General features: G+C 41.3%; 1 protein-coding gene across 3 annotated transcripts in view; it reads left to right on the forward strand.

Annotated features, from left to right (window-relative positions):
• The window catches only part of SERTAD2 (SERTA domain containing 2), a 138,552-nt gene extending 116,230 nt beyond the window's left edge, over positions 1–22,322 (forward strand). For 2 of the 3 annotated variants that reach the window (XM_083175763.1, XM_083175762.1), the window contains 2 exons: positions 16,791–16,952; positions 18,693–22,322. In XM_083175763.1, coding sequence (XP_083031889.1) covers positions 18,697–19,638 — 942 coding nt within the window. In that variant the 5' untranslated portion in view covers positions 16,791–16,952; positions 18,693–18,696 and the 3' untranslated portion in view covers positions 19,639–22,322. The remainder of the gene's footprint in view (positions 1–16,790; positions 16,953–18,692) is intronic. The other variant, XM_083175764.1, reaches the window with a different exon arrangement.
• Positions 22,323–24,181: the final 1,859 nt, after the last annotated feature.

Raw genomic sequence — 24,181 nt, forward strand, 5'->3', positions numbered from 1 at the left:
GAGGTCATGGGTTCCATTCCCACCATGGCCCCAACTGTGCAGAGTTTGTATATTCTTCCCGTACTTGCGTGGATTTTCTCCGGGTACTCTGGTTTCCTCCCACAATCCAAAAATATACTGGTAGGCTAATTAGCTCCTAACAAATTAACCCTAGAATGTCTGTGTGTGCGTGTACATGTGATAGGGAAATAGATTGTAAGCTCCACAGGTGCAAGGACTGATGTGAATGTTCAAATATTCTCTGTACAGCGCTGCGGAATATGTGTGCGCTATCTAAGAAACTGTTAATAAATAGTGCTACATCCTAATATACCTGTCCCACTTATTTTAACCCATTATTTTGCAATCTGCAGAATTTGACCCTAATAATGACGTGTCAGTTTTAACTAAATGAGCACATTAAAAAAATGTGTAATTGCCTAATTAACCATTAGTGGTGGGGTGAGGTATTTTAGCTGCCCTGAACCAAGTCCTGAGTTATTACCTATAAAATCCCAATTTTCATCAACTTTTGCACCTGCTTTGAAGCTTCGAGAGAAAAACTGTGGTAAATCCTATTGAAATGATTGCGGAATTAGGCAGGTAAGGAACGCCCTCATTCTACTCTGCAATTCCTGTCAGCTGACGCTGCTTCGGTCAGACACTGCCATCTTGCATTACATACCATTGGCTGATACCGACCAATAGGAAACTGGTATATAGGGGAAATTTACTAAAGGAAATGTGTAAAAAATAGGTGTAAAAATAGGTGTATTTGTATCCCGAAATACACTTATTTTTGACATTTTCTATCCCGAAAATACGGCAATTCATATTGATAGCACATCAATACGAATTGCTGTATTTTCGGGATAGAAAATGTCAAAAATAAGTGTATTTCGGGATACAAATACACCTATTTTTACACCTATTTTTTACACATTTCCTTTAGTAAATTTCCCCCATACTGTCAACCAGAAACCCTCTTTAGGAATGATCAGCTGGTGCCTAGGACTTTGACACAGGCCATGCAGAAGTTGCAATCCATTTCCATTTTTGTTTTCAATGCATTACAAAATTCCCTGTTGTGACTGCACTAATGGCAGCGTGATTAATTTAGGCCATTGTGCTTGCTGTGCTGAGAGAATCTGAAATATAAGACATACCATATGAGGAGAGAGAGAATCTTGCAGAAAGCATTCCATTCTAGCATGTGTAGGGAACAGGTATTTATCTAAGCCTAAGGGAAGTACTTACTAAATGTTGGTTTTTCAAAGCCTCCGATAATCGGTGGCTTCAAACATTAGCATTATAGCAACAACGACAATCATTGCTAAACTAGCCGGAATTAGCATTTTATTCCTTTTTACCATTTTTAAAACTATTGGTCAAAGTGGCAGATGATCAGCTTTTAAAACTGACATTTAGTAAATCTACCTCTAGCACCTGTATTTCCATGTTATAAAGGTTGGCGTACGTTGGTAAGGGTTACAATACTTACCAAAATGTGCCAGGGTTATTACAGTCCGGTTGCAGCTGTATTTCGACCATCTGAATCCTGACTGTCGGGATCCTTTACCCAACCTTGCTGGGACCCATCTACTACCCATCTCTGCAGTAGATCCACACTTGCCTACCTGACCCTCTCCATGAGGGTGAAAACGCTCTGTTCCTGGACTTCCCTGGTAATGTAGGATTGCCATCACCTGTGGTGAAACACCTTTACCTAGCTCCCCACAGGTGATGGCAATCATACATTACCAGGGAAGTCCAGGAACAGAGCATTTTCTCCCTCATGGAGAGGGACAGGTAGGCAAGTATGAGTAGATCATAGCAAGGGCAGATTTATAGGTCAGGGCTTACAACCTCCTCTTCAAGATTCCTGGATCACACACAGGGCCTCATTCTGGTTAACTTGCAAAAGAAAATTCTCTAATAGACAAAACAATGTGCACTGCAGGTGGGGCAGATGTAACATGTGCAGAGAGAGTTAGATTTGGGTGGGGTTTGTACTTCAAACTGACATCTATATTGCAGTGTAAAAATAAAGCAGCCAGTATTTACTCTGCACAGAAACAAAAGAACACCCAAATCTAACTCTCCGCACATGTTATATGTGCCCCGCCTGCAGTGCATATGGTTTTGTCCATTAGAGAGCATTTGTTTTTGCAAGTGAACCTGAATTAGGCCCATGGAACACTCCTGAGACTCGCCGTGCTAGAAACATAATGGTCCGGGCTCCTGGACTGCACATGCATTTGCTCCTGCGGAACCTCCCCCACCCCCCATATATTTTATCATATAGTCTTTGTTCTATGCCAGCGGTTCCCAACCTTTTTTTCTCTCCCGTACCCCTTGTTTAGGCTTTTCATTGATAAGTACACCCTCCTCTCATTTGGAAATATGGACAGTACTTAGCGGTATGCGGATCCTTATGCATGTCCTTATATTATTATGGAGGAGCGGAGGAGTAGTATACAGCAAGGAATCATGCCCTTCTGTGTCTAGACACTGGTTGTGTATTACCTCCAGGATTCCCGCTAACACCGGTAGGATTAATGCCGCTGCTTCCTCCACCTGTGTTAGTGCTGGGCAGATGACTGCTGATGTCTGAGGGCAGCATGGGAAGCTCCCAGTGGATTGCTGGTCAGGCATATGACACAACATGGTTTCTCTCCATGACAATGGGTCTTCTTCAGCCATCAAAAGACCTTTTCATCGTCCGCCATTACCAATATTATTTTCAACTGGCCCCCAACTGGTCTGCAGAGTACCCCCAGGGGTACTAGTACCCCAGGTTCGGAACCACTGTTCTATGTTATCCCCAGCTAATGGTACCTCTAGGCCTGTGCCTCACCAGTCTTGGTTGGAATCCAGCTAGGGTTACCACCCCAATCTTTAATTCTGGACACATATTAATTACACAGGTTCTGTGGCTGGCTGACTTCAAGACTCTATTTCACCTAGTTTTAATCAGCCACAGAACCTGTGTAATTAATAGGTGTCTAGAATTAAAGGGATGAGGAGGTAACCCTAAATCCAGCAGTGCTATATGGGCAACTTGTGTCTCCTAGCTGTTGTGAATTATCCCCCCCCCCCCCCCTTGTCTCATGAAAAATGTTATGGGACAAAGTAGGGCATGCTCTAAAGCGAAAATGCGGTAAATTTTCATATATGTACTAAAGGCTCTCTGTTAGGGGTCTATTGCGGAGAGTATAGCCAGCTTTTGCTGGTGATACCCTACAGAAGCCTTTGGGCTTCTCTCCACAGCAGCGCTGTCAGAGGGATCAGTCACTGATCCCTCCCAGCATCCGGCGCCATCACTCATGCGTAGATTTGGAAGACTTTGATATTAAGTGCACTTATTTTATTTAACAATGGCAGCCCTGCAAACCACGATTCATTCTTTTAATATACACTTACATGGCTGTGATCTCTGCAGCGTACGCTATCGCTGTATAAATAAAAGTTTAGAAATGGAGTTGCCTGGTAAACCCAGTACTTCCCAGGTCGTGGATAGACTGCCGTGGGTGGTGTTCAGTGCAGATCAGTCAAACCCAGTGACTGAACATTAATAAACAGCAAGAACTGGCATTGCCCTCTGGGCTCCAAATAGTACAGTATGCAACAAGGGAGAGCGAAGCCTGTACGGGGATGGAAACAGTAGTATCGGATTACAGTTTCAAAATATCGCTGGAACACATTAGCTAGCTCTATGCTACTAACTCCCTTTATAATTATGTTGCTTATTTGTAAAAGAAGGTCTTGTCTTGCTTTCCAATTAGCATGCATATTACTGCTGGGACTAAAACGTGGTGCTGCCTTTTAACTCTAAAAAGTATAGATAATTCCCCAAAAAGTTGTTGATAGTATTGTTTTTTATGCCAATTGAGTCTACTTATCTCAGTTTGCCATAGTCCTTTAGTGCAAAGTTGTTTGTGTTCTTAATCCTTTATTTTTTATCATGACGTTTTTAGATAAAATTATGTAAACGCTTTTCTTTTTTGCTTTTCCAGGGGTCTAATAGAATAATGGAACATGAGCCTTATTCAGAGTCAGTCTGAAACTTAACCCTGGTACACACAAAACGATATTTTTGAACAAATTTGCCAATAACGTTCGTCATGACAAATGTTTTAAATTAACCAATGTGTAATCACTACATCGCTAGCGAAGTGCGCTCCTGCTAGTCGCTAGCAACATCCCTCGCTGTCTGACCTCAAGCCTGCATTTCACCTGGTTTAATCGCCCACAGAACCTATGTAACGAATGTCCCATTTTAAAGGCATAGGCAGGAACAGAGGAATTGCATGCTAAGCTGTAAAAACAAAGTATAGACAGGAACCTGAAAATGGATTACATTGTCCTGGTACTACAGCAGCTTTGTAAATGAGGTTTTTATTTTTATTTAATTTTTTCACGTAGCGCTTCTTACCATTCAGCCAGAGATGTTGTTACTACTGCCGATCCTCTTTATTTATTTACAGTTTCTTATATAGCGCAGCATATTCCGTTGCGCTTTACAATTGGAAACAGTGATAAATCAAACTCGGTAGTAACAAACCGACATAAGGCGGTATTCATTGCCCTCGGCAAACAGTGACGGGGGGTTTGTATGGTGAGGATGACTTTTTCTTGGCGAGGAAAAGCCATCCTCGCCATCCAGCCCCCTCACCGGCAGCTCGCCATATACTTTGTTCCGGAGAAATCCTCACCGTCAGAAGATGGTGAGGATTCCCCGGAATGGCGAGGTTTGCCACAAATGCACCAAACCTGCTGCATTTAGTGGCGAGTGGCGCTGTTTTGACAGCCGTACACTTGCCATTTCCACCTCACTGAAAAGAAACAGCGAGGTGGAAACGGCGAGTGAAGGGGGTCAGGTGAATACTGACCCGCGAGCTCACCTTCATAGCTCGCCATTTGGCATTGAACATACTGCATAGAGGTAGGAGGGCCCTGCTCACAAGCTTCCAAACCATTCAGCCGGACTGCTGGACACAAAAAAGTGCAAATCGAAGCCTCCTCTGCACTTCATTCAGTATTTTTATGTCATGGCAGGAAGGGTAAATGGGGAAAATCAAATTGTTGTTCTGTAGTTTGCCCAGTTGTCAGATATACAGGGACTGTCACAGTTATCAAAAATGTGTTCTTCGAAATGTCCCTGTACTTCAGCACAGCTGCACACACAGTACAATTTCTTTCATTCTGAGGATTTAACATTGCTATTTTTTGAGGAGGAGTGTTCAGAAATGGAAATAAATTGTATTATTCCTACGTGTGCATAGAGGAGTATTGTAGTACACCAAGGTCTGCTGAGACAGCAGTGTGCATTGTATTTAGATTTAATGGGTATGTTAGAACATAAATTTCCTAGTTTAACTTTTAACTGCAGGCTTATTTTAACTACAGCCTAACATTAATATATTCACAATGTCAACATGCATAATATTGATATTTTGTGAGTGTCAACCTCTCAATGTGTTGACATGGTGGGGTCTAAAGTGACGGGAGGTGTTAGATGTCACTCCAGGCACCAAATGTATTTTAGGTTCTTTGCTGCAATACAGAGAATCCTCCTTAATAAACTCTTTTGGATGTTGAATGCCCTAAACCTTTTAATTGGACCTGTATAAATTACAATTACATATCCTTGTATTAAGTTTTTGTGTACAGTGTAACCCCTGATGAAGTCTTTGTAGACGAAACGCATAGGGTTTGGATGCTGTGTTGTGATCTCTACCACCACTTTGGGCAGTATTCAATGAGAAAAGTTCTCCGTGTTTTGTGGAGAATTTGTGCTTTGTTCGCCTTGGACGGAGCATTTTGCTCTCCAAAAGCGAGCAACCCTATTCAATGTGAAATGTTCTCCGTCTTTCTAAGTGACTTTCTCCGTGTCTCTCCGTGTAGCAATTCTCCATCTTTTGATGGAGAGCTGGAATGTGAACTTTTAAACTAAAAGGTTTTTTTAAGAAATTTTGGTGTCAAAAAATCAGTTTTTTTTTTCTGTGAAGGGGCATGTTATTTTTATTCATGTGCTTATAGCACATGAATATATATTTAATTAAAAAAAATAAATTTAAATGTTTTTTTTTTTTACACAGTGCAGCCAGCAGGGGGCCGGAGCGCTCGAGCCGCTCATTAGATATTCATATATTCACTGCACCCGAACGTAACTATGCACAAACGGGTGCAGTGAATACTGGGTCCCCCGCTGGCTATAGGGGGGTGCAGCCTGGGTCCTGGAGAGCCCCCCTCCCCTCCACAGTCCTCTGGAGCAGCCAGGGAGACTTTAATCTCTCTGGCTGCTTCCGGCTCCCTGAAAGCTCCCTGCTCCCTGCAGGGGTTAAGACTCTCCGCGAGTGGCGGAGAGCATCAGCCACATTGAATAGAGGGAGCAGGAGTGGCAGAGAGCCCTCCGGAACACGGAGAGTGCATGGAGAGCGAAATAAAATGCTCTCCATGCACGGAGAACTTTTTAATTGAATACTGCCCTTTGAACTGAACAAACAGACATGGATGTCACAATTTTAAAACCTTTTAATAAAATGCAAAAAGATTTGGACAATGGAGCAGCACAACCGTCAGTGGAGTCAATACTTTTAGAAGGGTGCCCCCCGTAGGTCAAGGTGATGGCCTTCAATATACAAATCTGGTTCGGTGACACTCCGAAATAAGTCTCACAACACGCAGGAATTCAACAACGTTTCGAAGGTATTTATTCGTTCGTCATCAGGACATGAAATGATGACGAAGGAATAAATACCTTCGAAACGTTGTTGAATTGCTGCGTGTTGTGAGACTTATTTCGGAGTGCCACAGCCTTTCCTGTCATACTAATGTATATCCTGGAGTTTTGAGTTTATAAAGTTTGTCAAAAATACAAAGAATATAAATAAACTTATTTTTATTATTCTAATAATTTTTATAGTCAAAACTCTGGAGTAAAAAGTCTATGGCAGGTGAGGCAGTGCCTCACCTGTCTACATTTCCTGTACATCTCTTATTAAAACTCAGGAAATCTCCAGCAGTATATACTTCTGCACTTGTGTAGAATGCCGGCATTTACCCCACGTCTCATAAATTGGGTGCAAATCTGGCTCTGGTACTTGCCAGGGACTCCTCAGCCATTTACCCCACCGCACGTCCCTGATATAGATATATATATATATCTATATCAGTGCCGGCTCAGGCCCTGCCTCTGGTGACGTCACCTAGCCGACGTTCGGGCTCGGTGGCTCGCTGCGCTCGCCACACTTTCTATTCTCAACTCCACGCCGACGTGGATAGTGGGGGTATGAAAAGGTCGTAGGACGCATACCGCCGCCCCTCGCGGCCTCGCAGCGCTCGCCACGCTTCGGGGTCGCGTTGATAGTGGGGGTGGTACAGCCTCAAAAATGCCATTTGGGGGCCATTGAACATGTTTCATACTAATTCCAATGCATTTGGATGCTTTTCAGTGAAAAATCGCATGCGATGCGATTTTTTCATATACGATAGCCATCGTGGGAGCCGTGATAATCCACAAGTACCTATGCTTGTACTGTATGTACACCGTTACTTAATATTTGTATGTACAAATGGAGTTCATTGCATACCCTGATTTTATAGAACCAAATAAAAACGGTACTTGTTTCCTAGCACGGCGCCCGTCGGGTTGATCGCATGCCTTAAGTTTAAGGTACTTAAGGCATGCGATGGATGCGATTTTCTGTCAATCACAGGTTTAATTGCTGGTAAAAGAGAAAATAGCGATCAACGCGATTTTCCCATAAAGAATAATGTTAAATGATTTTTAAAGTGAAAATCGCGTCGGTCGCATGCCATTATAATGGCATGCGATGCGATCGACGCGATTTTACATAGGGAACAATGGGAAATGGACCAATATGGCCAATTTCTCATTGTATATGCCCCCTCATGGGTATAAAGTATGGTTAATGCCCCCCATTGTTAACGCCACCCCACTATTGACGCCAACCCGAAGCGTGGCGAGCGCAACGAGCCCGCGAGGGGCGGCGGTACGCGTCGTCCGACCTTTTCATACCCCCACTATCCACGTTGGCATGGAGTTGATTTTTATAAAGTGTGGCGAGTACAGCGAGCCACCGAGCCCGAAGCGTGGCGAGCGGACGCGGATACCTGTGAAGTTATGCGCGTCCCCTCGCGGGGCTCTCTGCGCTCGCCATGCTTCGGGCTCGGTGGCTCACTGCGCTCGCCACACTTTATGAAATCCACTCCACGCCGACGTGGATAGTGGGGGTATGAAAAGGTCGTAGGACGCGTACCGCCGCCCCTCGCGGGCTCGCGCTCGCCACGCTTCGGGTTGGTGTCAATAGTGGGGTGGCGTTAACAATGGAGGGCCATTTCACCCATCTGGGGGGGTTTACTATTAAAATGGGGTGTTTGGGGCTTTTTACATTGATTCTAATGTAAAAATCGCGTTGATCTCGTCGATCGCATCGCATGCGATTTGGTTGGCATACGATGTGATCAACGCGATTTTTCCGACCCGATCAATACAATCAAAATCGCGGGCGCCGTGCTAGGAAACAAGTACCATAAAAACATTTTGCTAACAAAAAATACAAATAAAGTAAAAAAAAAAAAAAGTTCTTGGAAAATGACGACAATTCCATAAAGTTTTCTGCAAAGAGAAAAAAAATTGACCTTTTGCCCATATGTCCTGATGAATAGGCTCTTGTACTCCCATTTAAAGAGACGGCCCTGCTTATTAAACAACAGCCGTGGAACAGTTCTCTCAGAAAACACAGTATGCTCATTCAGATTCTTAAAAATACCTGCAATGTAAAATGTCATTTATGACAAAGGTTAAGTGAAAAATGTATTCAGCATAAACGTTATGTTGTAAGAACTAATAGAGCTTTGTTGGTGCATAGTAAATGACGAGGGGATCATCAGCGATTCCCAGTTACACAAGATCCCAAAATAACATCAGATGGATTTGCAAAATGCAGTGCCTTGAAAATCCAAACGTACTGTCACCTCCCCCGCCTCTCTCCGGCATGCAGTTGCCACTGCTGTTCCTTCGTAAATGTAACTGGTCCCACCTATATACTGGGACTGTGTTGTTCTAGCAGATTTTAACTCTTTTCTTCTCAGTTTTCTTATACCCCTTTCACATCACACTTTTAAAACGGTATATTGCCGGTTTTTTTTCCATTTTAAAACGTTTAAGGCTGCAATGTGAAAGTGCCAGAGTTGATTTACCGGTTAAAGTTGACCGGTATTTCAACACGTTTTAAAGCCGTTTTTTTGGCAGTTTGAACAGCTCTATTTCAATGGCTTGAAATGTTTCCCTTGGGGGTTAAACGGGTTGAATGTTTGAATGGTATTAAATGATTTTTAAAACGGTTTTCACCTGCAATGTGAAAGGTCTCAAGGCTCAGACCCGTTTTAAAGTCCCATTTAAGAATACCGTGTCATTACCTATTTCTGCAATGTGAAAGCAGTATTATACAGTTTTTGTTGTCTTTTCCATTATTTGTGTGTATTTAGGCTAACCTGAACATGGGCATTGAAACCCAAAACTCAAGTTACAGTGCGGTAATTAAGATGAATGGTTACACTCTTCCTGAAATGTGTAGATGTTGGTGCTACACACTGAATGGGAGTTGTGAAATGCATTTGATGCTGTTGCTGCCCGGACAGGATTTCTGACTACTACATCCTAAAAACACAAGGAGATACTCCACAAGGAGATTTCGGGCCTCTTTGGTTCAAGTTGATGGGCAGAATTGCCCTACTCACCCAATATTAGGAATTGTCCCAACTTTGTGGAATGAGAAAGTTTGTGACTGAGTTGTAATACCATTATCATGATTTAACATCATCTAACATCGGATTAACCAGGTTGCGGGAACTTGGGGGCTAATTCAGTAGCTATCGCTAATTGACCGTTTATTAAAGTACTGCGCATGCGTACCCTACACATTGCGCATGAGCAAGAGGAATTAGCGACTGAAAATGCGTATGGATCGTAAATGCAATGAAGCCGCAGTTTGACAGGAAGCCGGTGTTTAGGGTTAGAATTCTGCCGTTTTCTGGGCGTGTCAAAAAAAAAGCAGGCGTGGCCATATGTTTTAAGTAGGGTCTGTGACATCAGTGATGACAACTTCTCTGTTGTAGATTAGTGGTGGCCTCAGACTTTCTCACCACTTCACAGATGACAAAAACTGTATGATGCATTGGGAATTGCGGTACTTGTTTCCTAGCACGGCGCCCGCGATTTTGATTGCATTGATCGCGGGCGAAAAAATCGCATTGCATGCAACCAAATCGCATGTGACGCGATTTTTACATTGCAATCAATGTCAAATGGTCCCTGAGGCCCAATTTTACATTGATTCCAATGTAAAAAAGCCCCAAACCCCAATTTTAATAGCAAACCCCCCTTCATGGTTGAAATGGCCCCCCATTGTTAACGCCACCACACTATTGATGCCAACCCGAAGCATGGCGAGCGCAGCGAGCCCGCGAGGGGTGGCGGTACGTGTCTTACAACCTTTTCATACCCCCACTATCCATGTTGGTGTGGAGTTGATTTTATAAAGTGTGGCGAGCGCAGCGAGCCACCGAGCCCGAAGCGTGGCGAGCGCAGGCGAGGTATACGCGTCCCCTCGCGGGGCTCGCTACGCTTTGGGCTCGGTGGCTCGCTGCGCTCGCCACACTTTATAAAGTCAACTCCACGCCAACGTGGATAGTGGGGTATGAAAAGGTCGGAGGGCGCGTACCGCCGCCCCTTGCGGGCTCGCCACGCTTCGGGTTGGCGTTGAGAGTGGGGGTGCCGTTGGAGGTGCTTTTAACATACTTCAAAACCAATAGGGGGCATATACAATGAGAAATTGGGCACATTGGCCCATTTCACATTGTTCCCTATGTAAAATCGCGTTGATCGAATCGCATGCCATTATAATGGCATGCGATGGACGCGATCAACGCGATTTTCTTATTGCCGGCAATAAAGCCCGGTAATTAAAAGAAAATTGCGTCCATCGCATTGATCGCATACCTTAAGTTACCTTAACTTAAGGTATGCAATCAAGTACGACGGACGCCGTGCTAGGAAACAAGTACCGAAATTGCTTATAGATTTGCAAATGGATAGAAATTAGCGATCCATTCGCAATTCACCGGCAATTTGGCAAAGGCCGTTTTTCTCTTTCTGACTGGGCGGCATCTTTCTCCTCGCAGTCCACTACGAAGCCTCACATTAACGATCCATGCTAGATTAGCCTCTGGATTAACATTTCTTGTCTTAAGGCACCCACACATGGCATGATTTGATCAACTATCCAATCTGTCGCCCAATTTCCCATGAAATCTAGTACACTCCTGGCCAAAAGATATTCTGCCGGCACACAGAACGATTGTGTAAGCGATCAGAGGATTTGATCATTAACTCATCATTGGCACATTGTTCATCATGACCGCACATGGAACGATGTGTGCCAGACGGGTTGTTACCTGCTGCATGCTGAAGGGATCAGACTGTTTTCACAATTTGGTTGAGAAACATCCATATTGTTAAAAAAAAAAAAAAAAATCTGTCCGTACGTACTCATCTTTTAATGCGTGTAATCAAGTATCATGTGCAGTTCTGTATTCCTGCATTTACCATATACTTTCCAGGATCTTTCCTCCTTCTAGAACAGGTGGATAGAACGTGCAGCCGGCACTGTTGGTCTAATCCGTACTGGGATTGTCTAGTCAGATCTTTAACCCCTTGTGCTGTGCAAATGACCACGCACACAGCCAGGCTGCTGTCACCTCCCAGCTGTGGGAAATAGCCTGTTACTCCAGCATGTTACAGAGGTTCCCATTTGTTGTTCTCTTCTTTATCAAGTCTATTTTTCCAAATATCACAAATTAATAATATACATCACTGCTTGTGTGATAGAACCTCATTGTATGTGTGTGTGTGTGTGTGTGTGTGTGTGTAATCTCTACACATACACACAGATATGCTTAGTATGATGCAAATGTGGCTTTGTGTGAGACTGCCGTCACAATTGTATTTTTTTTTTTTTATAAATAAAACTGCAGAGACAGATTTCCTATAGTAGTAGAAAAAAAAGGCCCCATCCTCCCTTTACTGTAAACGAAATGCTGTAAAGAGCGATGGCAGAAACACACACACACACACACCCCTTAGAGATTAATAGTTGAGATGCTCATTGCTTATTAGCTTCATCCAATAACAGTCAATTCTAATTGTGTCCGAATACTCCGGTTTTTCAAGGCTCGTATGTTGGATAATACATCCTGTTATATAATGGCATCTGCTTGTCTCTGGTTCTGTAGGGGATGAGTGGCAGCATAATAATGTGCACAACACATGTGCAGGAATACTACTACCTATGAAAAGCTAAAGCTACCTATACTGTTTTGTTGAAAAATAAAAATATGTATGTTCTTAGAGGAGCCAGTGTGTGTATGTATGTATGGGATGCGGTCATTTGGTCGAATGCATTATGGTCGAATGTCATTACATCGAATCCATTAGGTCGAATTGCTAAAAGGTCGACATGATTCTAGGTCGACATGGGAAAAGGTTGAAATGATTCTAGGTCGAAAGGTCATTAGTTCGACAGGTCATTAGGTCGACAAGGTCATTAGGTCGACATTGTCTAGGTCGACATTCACAAAGTCGACATGGGGTTTTTCACTGTTTTTTGAGCCGACATGTGCTGACAGGCGGTATTTCATGCCCTACCATCCACTAGGGCGTGGTGGGAGAATAAAATAGTGTGCCGAGCGTAGCGAGGCACCGTGCCCGACGCATAGCGAGCGCAGCGAGCGATGCGAGGGGATGCAGTGCACTTTAAACTGTGTCCATGTCGACTGTGTTGACATTCAGGTAAAAAAACTGTGAAAAACCCCATGTCGACTTTGTGAATGTCGACTTAGACAATGTCGACCTAATGACCTTGTCGACCTAATGACCTGTCGAACTAATGACCTTTCGACCTAGAATCTTTTCAACCTTTTCCCATGTCGACATAGAATCATGTCGACCTTTTAGCAATTCGACCTAATGGATTCGATGTAATGACATTCGACCATAATGCATTCGACCAAACGATCCCAACCCGTATGTATGTATGTATGTATGTATGTATGTATGTATGTATGTATAGAAGGTAAGCTTATCCTTTGTCACATTGTTCACACCTTGAAGAAGGGGCTTCTGGCCTCGAAACGTCGGCAACTGATATATATATACAAAATTATAATTTTTTATAAAAATGCCCCTAAAATCTTTCAATACAACATTGGATGAATATCTTTCAGATGCTTAGACTTCAAATGAGAATAACGAGCCCAACGCGTTTCGTTATCAAAATGACGGGCACGTTAAAATGATCCGCAAAACCAGAATGACCTCCTTTTGTTTCTGAGTAAATACTGTCTGCTTTATTTTTACACTGCAATTTAGATTTCAGTTTTAACGCACCCCACCCAAATGTAACTCTCTCTGCACATGTTACATCTGCCCCACCTGCAGCGCCCATGGTTTTGCTTATTAGAGAGATTTTGCTATTGCGAGCCAACCTGAATGAGGCCCAGAGTGTGCACACAGCTTAAGGCAGCAGCTTTCTGAGGGGGAATTTAGTTCTAGGGAATCAATTTTTAAAATGTTCTTGCTGCATTTGAATTAATAACTGGCTTCTGTCTTAGTAAATCTAATGCTGTTTTCTCTTTTTCAGTCTGTAATTAATTCAAGAAATGTATTATATTGCTTTGTGCCGTTAACCAAAAAGACACTTCCACTCCCCGCAGAAGCATGTAAAATGATGATTATGTAAAATGATGTTGTGTCCTAAGCTTGAAAAGTGATAACATTTACAGTGATAAACAACCAACCAACCCCTAACTTTCAATTCACAGGCTGTTTTAATAATGGCAATTAGGGGCTGGTTGGAGGTTTATCACACTCCATTTTATCATATCTACCAACTGACCCGTTTATCGCGGGACCATCCCGTTTTTTTTGGGACGGTCTCGCCCGGGGCCGGCAGTGTCGCACGGTGGGGAGGGGCCATTTGGGATTCCCCCCTGCCTGACGGCATAGACACTGTTCCCATGCACACAACATCTAATCAGCGACGCAGAGGGAGGGAAATGGGGGCATGACCCGATGGCGCCCTCATTTGCATATGCTGCACCCTCATTTACATAGAACAAGTCCCCTTTTCGGGCGCTCGCACGGCTCCCTCTTCTGAAGATGCAAAAGTTGGGAGGTATGTTCTATCACTTTTTCGAGGCTTAGTACATCTTGCCCAAAGTAACAGCCAGTAAGCTCCTAACTGTCTGATTACAGGCAATGTTTCAAAAATAATGGGAGCTAATTGGTTGCTACCTTATAGCAAGCTTTGGGATATATCCCCCTATATGATGGGGGAAAAAATGTAAATGTTCTTATTGTCCTATGCATTATCTATGGAGAGCCTTAACAAAAACGCCAGCTTTCTGTAACACGCTAATCTTGTATGTACTGAAGTCGGTGTGTTAGGAATCTTTATTCATTAGTCCTAAGATGCTGAGGGAAAGGCATGCTTGAGTGCAGTTTGCTAATGGCCAGGTTCTGAAAATTTATAGGGCAAGTAAACAATAAAAAGGAGGAGGAGAGAGGGAAAACCGGAGAATGGAATAGAGGAAAAATATTTTTGTTTCCATCCGAACTGGCAGTGGGTGTAAAGCTGGTCATCGCTAGCCATCAATATATCCGGGAGCTCCATTATATCTTCTCATGAACTTCTACTAAATGCTTGACCTTTCCGTTTGATAGTTATGATGGCGTCCGTTCCGTCCTCCGCATCGTTTTACAGAGCGATTCTATACACATGAGTCGTTTCCCCATTACTTAATTTGCTAAAGCAGAATGAGCGGGGCTGCTTTATTGCCTGAGCATATTGCATGTGCTACATTCACTTGCCCGTGTACTGTAACGTACAGTGCTGTAAAGTGGCTCTTCGGTTAGGCGTCTATTAACCTTTTCCATGTTCATTAAACATGGCCTGGTATTGGAGGGCACTGCCATATCAAGGGGTACATTTACTAAGTAGAGGGTATGTAGGCCACACTGTCAGTAAATACACCCCAAAGTATTTTGGGGAGATTTTTTAAATAATTTTAAGAGGAAAAGCAGACATCTTGCAAACAGGCAAATTTTATAATGGGTGCAGTGTGCGCAGTGCACATGGCACCCCGGGGTCCAGGTGGAGCCACACCCTGCAACCATTTTTATCAATACTTACCCTCAGGTGTCCCACATCGGCAACAGCAATGCGGAAATCACCAGGAAAATGGTGAGGCGGCCATTTTGCCAGTGTTTTACACATGAGCAGTAGATTTGGGGACAGTGCTAGGGTCCTCTAGCATCACCTCTGGAGCCGCCACTGCCGGGTATCATGCCACACAATCTAATACTAAATTTTTACTGACTTTCTGCTGGTAGTGGTGCTTATTCTATATTTCACAATGCATAGCAGCTGTGTGTAATACACCATGCGAATGCTTGTAATACCTTTGTGCCCAAAACGGTTGACCGTGGTTTCCATGGAGACACCCTCAGGAGTAGAGCACGTGTCAGTTAAGTGGATGTGGAAGCATTGCTGGTGGAGAAGGGATCGCACAAGCGCTACTGCTCCATACTGAAGTACTGTAATAGGACTTTGTTAAGCTGTAGAACTGGCTACAGAACTGTACCTCTTTCTGACACGTAGTCACTCTAATAGTAAAAATGATTGGATCTTGGTTATATTAGTTAATATTGATATTTAATTGTTAAGTCATAGTCTTATCTCTTGTAATAAACGTACTCAAGGTGATAGAACATCTTTTGAAATTGACATCACCTCCCCAATTAATCATCCCCATTATTAGTATAGTAATCATGCCCATTATCTTGTATGATGTATTATACCAATAATACTCTGATATGAGGTGATAATGCCCCCAAAATGTAATTCACTTCCCATAATACCTACCAGCACTAATAATAGGGTAGCAGCAGTGACCAAGCTGCCCATTGGTAGCAGTTTGTAGTTATGGCGGGAGAGATGACTGGCAGAGAAATGCCCTAGTAACTACCTGGGTTAATGATTTGTGGTACTTTCCTTTTTGCTGCAGCCTTCTCCATCAATATCTCATGGGAGTTCTAGTGAAGATTGGATGTTGTCTATAGCAACCAATCAGATTCTACTTCAGGGACGGGGAACCTTCGGCCCTCCAGCTGTTGTTGAACTACCCATCCCAGCATGCCCTGCAACAGTTGTAGCATGGCCACATAGCAAAACTGTAACAAGGCATGCTGGGGTGTGTAGTTCCACAACAGCTGGAGGGGGGCAACGGTACCCCATCTCTGCTGGACTTATTTATTTCGCACCTTTTAGAAGAATAGAACACCAATCTTAGTCAATTTAGCCCCCGGTGTGTCCTGAGTCACTACCTAACCAATATACAGTAGTGCCACCTTGGTACATCGAGTAGGTTGATAGATAGCTCTGTTTGCCGCAACCTCCCACCCCCTTTAGCAGAAAGAAGAATTCCAATTTGTGCAAAGCATGTAACCGCTGCCTGTAGGGAAGCCACATGTTGTTGAAGGTTGACATGACGGGGGGGGGGGGGGGAATGCATTCAGTCAACTTGAAGTGGTTGGTATATTCCTAAACTAAATCTATGTTTCCCTGTTCAGTCTACACGTGACTCTTTTTGAAGTGTATGCAATGCTGCTGCTGCTGCTGCTATATCATTTGTAAACACATGGGGACCATCTTGTATCTCTGCAGCTAATCCTCCTGAAAATTCTCTTGGGACAGACAATGAAGTGTCAGGATCTCTCCTAAAGCTGCCACCACAGGAGGAATGTTGCCTATGCAGTGGGATACAGTGTATTCTCATAACAAGAGTATGATTTCATGACTATTGTGTTAACCCCTTCTCTGCAAGAGGTGTGTAATCTATATACTGTATTTGGCGTTTGTGGCAATGTGTACTGATGGGATTAACTCCGCATAACACTCTAAAAATATACTTCACATCTGTCCTCTCCCGTTTAGAACCTCAGAGTTTAACCCTTTGAGTGCCGACATCTCTTTGCGTTTGATGTTCAAAATATCCGCTAAAAAGGCCGGTGCCGATCACATTTGTTATATAAATTCAATAAAAAAAAAATGTTCTGGTAAACATCACAGGTCGTTGTGATGAACGAAAATGTTTGCTTGACAATTTTCACATCTATTTTGACAAATTCACTTGGCACTCAAAGGGTTAATAAAAAAATGTATTTAAAAAGCTGCTGTGAACCTGGGACAAAAGAACTACACAGATAACATTTGTCGAATAATGACTGATGTGGACATAAATGTATTTTCAATGTTGTTAGTACTTTGGAAATAATGATTTTCTCTTTATTATGATTCAAGCTAATGTTATATATGTCAGCAAATCTGTGCTCATCGACATGTCACATTCATATTGTACATATTATGCTGTTTTTGACAAATGTATTGTAAGGTGAAAGCATAAAAAATAAAATAAAAAATGTAAAAAAAATTATGTAATACTAGCTGATTATACCTCTGAACCCTAATATAGACCTTTTCACATATGAACTCTGAAGGCATAGGCTACTGTATTCACCACTGTCCCGCCAGACCATCATAGCAAGAGCATGGTCATTGGGTCGACATGTAAAAGGTAGAAAGGTAAAATTGGGTGGTCCTTTTTAATTTTTTTAACCATGTGACCCCAATTGGTATAGGTTGTTCCGTGGCATGGCTGCACCTTAGAAAAAAAAACAAAAACAAACCTTGGGTCGACCATATTTGTGTTGCCCGTTTAAACCTGTCTACCTTTTGTACATACTGCCCTTCGACATGTCACAAGTTTTTGACCTTATGAACCTCTTGCCTGTTAACCATATGGGGTCGAACTATTGTCAATTCACCTAATATAGGTTGACCTATGATCAATGGACTGACCCATCTCGGTCATGTACAGTGTGTGCAGGTAAATTGGCATCCTCAGACCCCTCTCATACCTATGCCCCATTTCCACTGTACCCACTTTAACCGCAGTAGTGCTGCCACTGCCAAGAGCTGAATGAATCCTTGGATAGAGTTTAGCAGCCTGATGCAGTACAGGATAAAGGCAAACTTTAATACAAATCGTCCCCACCCCTGCTCACACACCCCATGCTATTTTTAGGGACCTGTGAACTGGTCAACCACCACCATCACCCCCAACACCACCATGCTTTCACTCCTTTTTATATGAGTGGGAATGTGATTGACAAGGGAACTTGGTTGGAGATAGTATTGAGCGTCAGACTTGAACAATGGTTCTCTGTCTGCCGACTGTAGTTTCTGAGAGTTAGTATCCCAATTGTACATGTGATGTGGTCCTACAGTGTGCAGGGTTTTTTATACTTTGTTTTCATTCTACATCTTTTGGGATGGTATTTCTTTTGTTTAGCAGAATAAATACAATGGCAGCAGTATTAGTCTGAAATGAATCCTCCTTTTTTGTTTTTAATTCACTGTATTGTTCTTATGCCTTTAAAGGTCATTTCATAATGAAAATACATTTACTTTTTTAAATCAATATAAATATAATTGCAAATACTGCTAGACAATCACCTTTCTACTTATTTGTAATAAATGTATGTTTCTGTGCATTATGTCTTTTAGATATATGTTGGCTAAAGCGGGAAAGCGAAAATTTGACGAGCATGAAGATGGGCTGGAAGGCAAAGTGGTGTCTCCGACAGATGGGCCATCGAAGGTATCCTACACTTTACAGCGCCAGACTATCTTCAACATTTCCCTTATGAAACTCTACAACCACAGGCCGTTGACGGAGCCAAGCTTGCAGAAAACAGTTTTAATTAATAACATGTTGAGACGGATACAGGAAGAGCTGAAACAAGAAGGCAGTTTGAGGCCTGTTTTTATTAGCACTTCGCAGTCTTCGGACGCTCTTGGTGACACTTATCAGGAGGCTCAGCCTGCATTCAGCCATCTTGCCACCCAGCCTCTTCAACCCACTGACTTAATAAGTACTACACCACTGGAATCTTGCCTCACCCCAGCCTCTCTGCTTGAAGAGGACACTTTTTGCACTTCCCAGACAGTCCAGCAGAATATTGCAAACAGCAAATTACTACCACCACCGCCTCTTGTCCAGCCAGTAAAAGACAGTTTCTCCTCAGCCTTGGATGAAATTGAGGAACTGTGCCCAACTTCTACCTCCACAGAGGCAGCTGCAGAAACAGCAGCAGTGCATTTGCAGGATGAACCTGTTGCTGCAGGAACCCTTAAGCCAGAAGGAACACCGGAGAACAGAACAAGTGAGCCAAAACTAATGGATTCCCTCCCTGGGAATTTTGAATTAACAACCTCCACTGGCTTTCTTACAGACCTGACCTTAGATGACATCCTTTTTTCTGATATTGACACGTCCATGTATGATTTTGATCCTTGCACCTCAAATGCTGGAGCGGCCTCTAAAATGGCCCCAGACGAACTTCTCAAAACTTTGTCTCCTTATAGCAGCCAACCGGTAACCCCGAGTCAGCCTTTTAAGATGGACCTTACGGAATTAGACCACATAATGGAGGTTTTGGTAGGATCCTAAAAGAATGCGACTTTGCAAACTCCTTACCCCCACAGATTCACAGCACTGTGCATGCATAGTTTTTTGCCTTTTTCGAGAAAAAAACAAAAAAGGATCTTGTTTAATTATTGCATTACGCTGTATCGGAGTGCCTTCTGGATGACCACTTTGGAGATACTTTTATAAGTGATTCTCCAAGGATGATCGTACCACAGTCCACTGAAGATTTCATATAAACTATGAAGTGACAACTACAAATTTAAGTTGTACATGTATAAGCACAAGGATTACGTTGGGGAACGCTGTAAATTGCATGTGCATAACTGTCTATTTTTTCAATAAGTTTTATTGCAAGAGGTAAATTTTATTATTTAGGTAACTGGAGCCCCATTTTTTTTTTTTTTTTGGCATTTAGCCTTAGGAGAAAAAATTAATTTGGAGGCATTAAATACTGCTTTTCCGGTAAGAATTGCATATAAATGGCTGCTTAGACCCCATTGCCTAAATGGCTTTATATTTTTGTACAGATTCTGTCATTTATTATATTGATTTTGTAGAAAAGGAAAATTAAAAAAAAAAAAAAATGCAGGAGAAAAGTTAGGTTTTGAGCCACAAAATAATTTTGATAGGATTTGTGATGAAGTTTCTTCCTAAATCAAATCTTCAATAATTGCCCATACTTTTTATACATCGTTGACAGGTTTTACAGTCCACAGTGCAATTTTGGGAAACCATTTAGTTAACTAATTATTTTAAGCTGAAGGGGGGGGGGTTAGTCTACCTTTTGAATTACAACCAAACACTTGGCATGGGTAAAAAAAGAACATATTAATTAATGTTCAATATTTACCTTTTTGGCTAATTTCTTACAGTCTACAGTTTTTTCATTTTTGAAAAAAGTTTCCACTAGAATTTGAATATTGAATTTGCTGGATTACATGCACTTAGGTCTGGGCTGTCTGAAATTGGAGAAGTGATATGCTTGTGTCCAAATATTTTTTTTTTTTAGTTTTATGGGTGTTATCTGTGTTTTTCAAGTCTTAAAGAGCCTGTGACACAAATACATAGTGGAGGCAGCCATTTTGTTGGCTCAACCAAAATCTGGAAATAGATCTGCTGTTTCTCTGAGAGTCAAATGTTCAAAATCCTCAAAAGAGATCTTTTTTTTCTTTTGTAAGTTGCTGTAAAATTAAACTCTCCACCTCTTACCACAAACGGAAAATCGCTAATCCCTAATTTAAGAACTTGCCCCTGCTGATTGTATATAGCAGTTGCACCAGTGGTCCGCCATAGAGGAAATGGAGCCATAAACTCTACATGTTGTGTGGTGTACAATCTGTTTTCACAGAAAATCTACCTGTTTCCCTGTCCATACCAGCAGTACAGTGTTTGGCCACAGTTACTGGGAAGCACCCTATTTTGTATATGGAAAAATATCCACTTCAGTAGGCGCCAAAGACCATCTGTGTCTCCATGATCTGATTAGGTGTTTACACTGAGCTTCGACTTAAATGTTGTAGTCCCTTATTTACTGCAGCTTACAATGGGTGACTCTTTATCAGTGTTTTATTATGGGGACACCCTGCATATAAACCTTAGCATTGCTACAGTATATGAGCTCAGACACATACCTGTTCCTGTCAACTTGGTAGAAGACTGAGTGTTTTTTTTTTTCTTTTGATGTATTAAATCACTATTGATTTTTGTCTTCTATACAGCTGTTAAATATCGGGGAACTGCAGAAAATGTCTGTAACCGATATGGTGTGAAATGCTATGAGTTGATGATCATTATTTAGTGAACGAATGTCCTTTTTAGGTCTGCAGAAACAAAGCCCCAGTGAAGTGGTACTTGAAAACTGCGAAAGTGTACAGTTAATTTTAGAGTTCATACAATATTTGCCAATGCATTGACTTTAGTCCCTGGGGCTGATGTTTTAAGGAATACCCCATCTCTGATTTTGAGCACCTGATTAGGCTGAGCCATGCCATTTTGAAAATAAGTGTTACTAAAAGTGACCCCAACCACTCGCATCCCAGATTTTCTCCCACCCCATGTATCCCGCAGCCCACTATCCAAAACGGATTGGAATGTATCCAGAGAGGAGAATCTTTTTAATGCATACTTTTAAATGGCCAAATTAAGTAGATTTAAGTTGATCAGACCTTTTTATTTATACTTTTAAAAATAAGTTATTGATAGTTCTATGATGCCCCTGTTCATTTGTATACAACTATCTCCCATCTACCTCGTGAGAACCCACACATTAGGGATACGCTTCCTCAGTTTGTCTTATAAGTAGGCCAGACATCTTTGGGGCTCATTCACATTTTTGGGGGGATTTTATCCATTGTGTAACCTGAAAATTGCAGCTAAAATAAGGCACATTGATGTCTCAACATCTATGTACTGTAGCATTTGCTAGCAAGCAGGTGGTTTTGTTAATCTTGTATAGGGTAACCTTTTCTTATTCAACGGAATCCACTACCACGTAAACATGTAGAACACTATGAAAAATGATGCGCTTTTGGGGCATAAATGAAAAGAATTCTCCAAACTCACTGTGAGTGGCCCACACAAAGCGTAGCATCTTATTTTTATTATTATTATTTATTGTTCTTAAAACCTAGTCCATTGCCACTACCATACTCTACCATTAAAAGCAGGTATATAACATACAATGTGTGCATACACAAATATATGTGTGTCCATATATAATATATATATATGTGTATATATATATATGTGTGTGTGTGTATATATATATATATATATATATATATATATATATATATATATATATATATATATATATATATATATATATGCAACTTTTGTACTTTTTCAATCCGAATTGTCTATTTTTATCCAAGATTTGTACACCAAATCACAACAAAATGGGCATACGCGATCGATGACGTAAACAAAAAAAAAAAAATTCTACTACCCCCCCTATATCTTTCAATTTAACCCACTTATCCTTCCTGTATTGATGAGATTTGGGAACTTTTTGGATAACTGGTGCAGCATGGAGAAACTATTAATGACATATACCTGTATATGTAAAGATGTTGACACAGTGCTCTGCAGCACCACACAGTGGAGAAATGCGAGAATACATACAAGATAGTCCAACATTTAAAACTGACACTGTTTACAAATTATTAGGGAAATGGCGCAGCTGGGAAGGATGAATACGGTGTTTATGTATTTTATTAAATTATCTACTGCACTAGTAATGCAGAATCCAGTTACTAGGGATTACATATGGGTGCTTGCTCAGTAGTTTTCCGAAATGTCCCTCATTCTACCTTAAAACAACATGCTGTTTGCCTTTATTGCATTACAGTACATGATTTGTTTTCATTTTAGGGTTTTGTATCTACCTTTTGAGTTTTTGTTTTACCTGCAGTATGTTTTCTGTTGTACATGAAAAGCCTCATGCTTTGGCAGCAAGATGGAAGCTGAAACAACTTTTTTTTTTTCCCCCAATGTGACAATATTGTTGTGTTCCATACTAGTTTTATATCCTTTTTATATAGTTTTTTTTTTTTTACTACATTCACGCTTACCAATATTGTGTTCAGTGTATAAAAATGCTTATATTTATGGCTTTCTATACTTAATTTATCTTTCATATTTAATTATAAAATTCATCATTAAATTAGTTTATTTTTTATTTTTTGAAAGGCAAGTAAAACAAATCTCATTAGCCATTCTTAACAATTCACCCTCTTGCAGCGGAACCTTAGAGAGCCTTGTATTAAATACAATGCAGCTTTAGAACGATTTGTCCAGGTTGTGGCTTTTTGAGTTTTTTAAATTCTGAAATGTGTTCAATCCTTCCTCCAAACTGTGCAGTATTTCTTTGCTTTCTGTATGGTACTTTTAGCTGTTAACTACAGATTGCAACATACTATTTTTAAATGCATATGGCTTCTTTAGAAATTACTTTTTATATTAATTTATTTAAGAAATTTTAAATTATGTTTTATGTCATTTGGCAATATATAGGGGTATCTGCTCATTTCTTGCCGTTGATCAGACTGCTGGGTTTCTTGCAGGCACTTTAAGGTTTCACACTGATGCCCTTTTCAACTGGGTTTTGCAAAATAGCAATCAGATCTTTGGTTGTAAAAGGTTCCATAAGTTACAGTAATATATGTGTGTAGATGAGATGAGAAGTTTATTCAGCGACATATTTTATTACCACACAAAAATATAGAGCTTTTAAGTTTTTTTTTATTATTTATTTTATAGCATGTATGTTTTAATTATAGAAGAGACCTATTTTAAAGGTAAAAGTTATCTAACAAACTGAAAAACATCAGACTGTTGAAATATGTAAATATATAATACTGTATAATTTATTATATTTTGTGGCGTTTTATTTTTATTTTGTGTTCCTAGATAAGGTCTGAGAATGTAGTCATTTTGTATTTGTTTAGATGTTTAATTATAACATATTATGAATTAATAGGCTAGTAACTAGTTCCTGATTTTCCTTAATATTTTGAAGAACTTATCCTGAGCTTATTTTGTCTTCTCCCCCCCCCCCCCCCCC

This window comes from Crinia signifera, chromosome 3 (genome assembly GCF_055691185.1).
Source record: "Crinia signifera chromosome 3, ASM5569118v1, whole genome shotgun sequence".
NCBI lineage: Eukaryota > Metazoa > Chordata > Amphibia > Anura > Myobatrachidae > Crinia > Crinia signifera.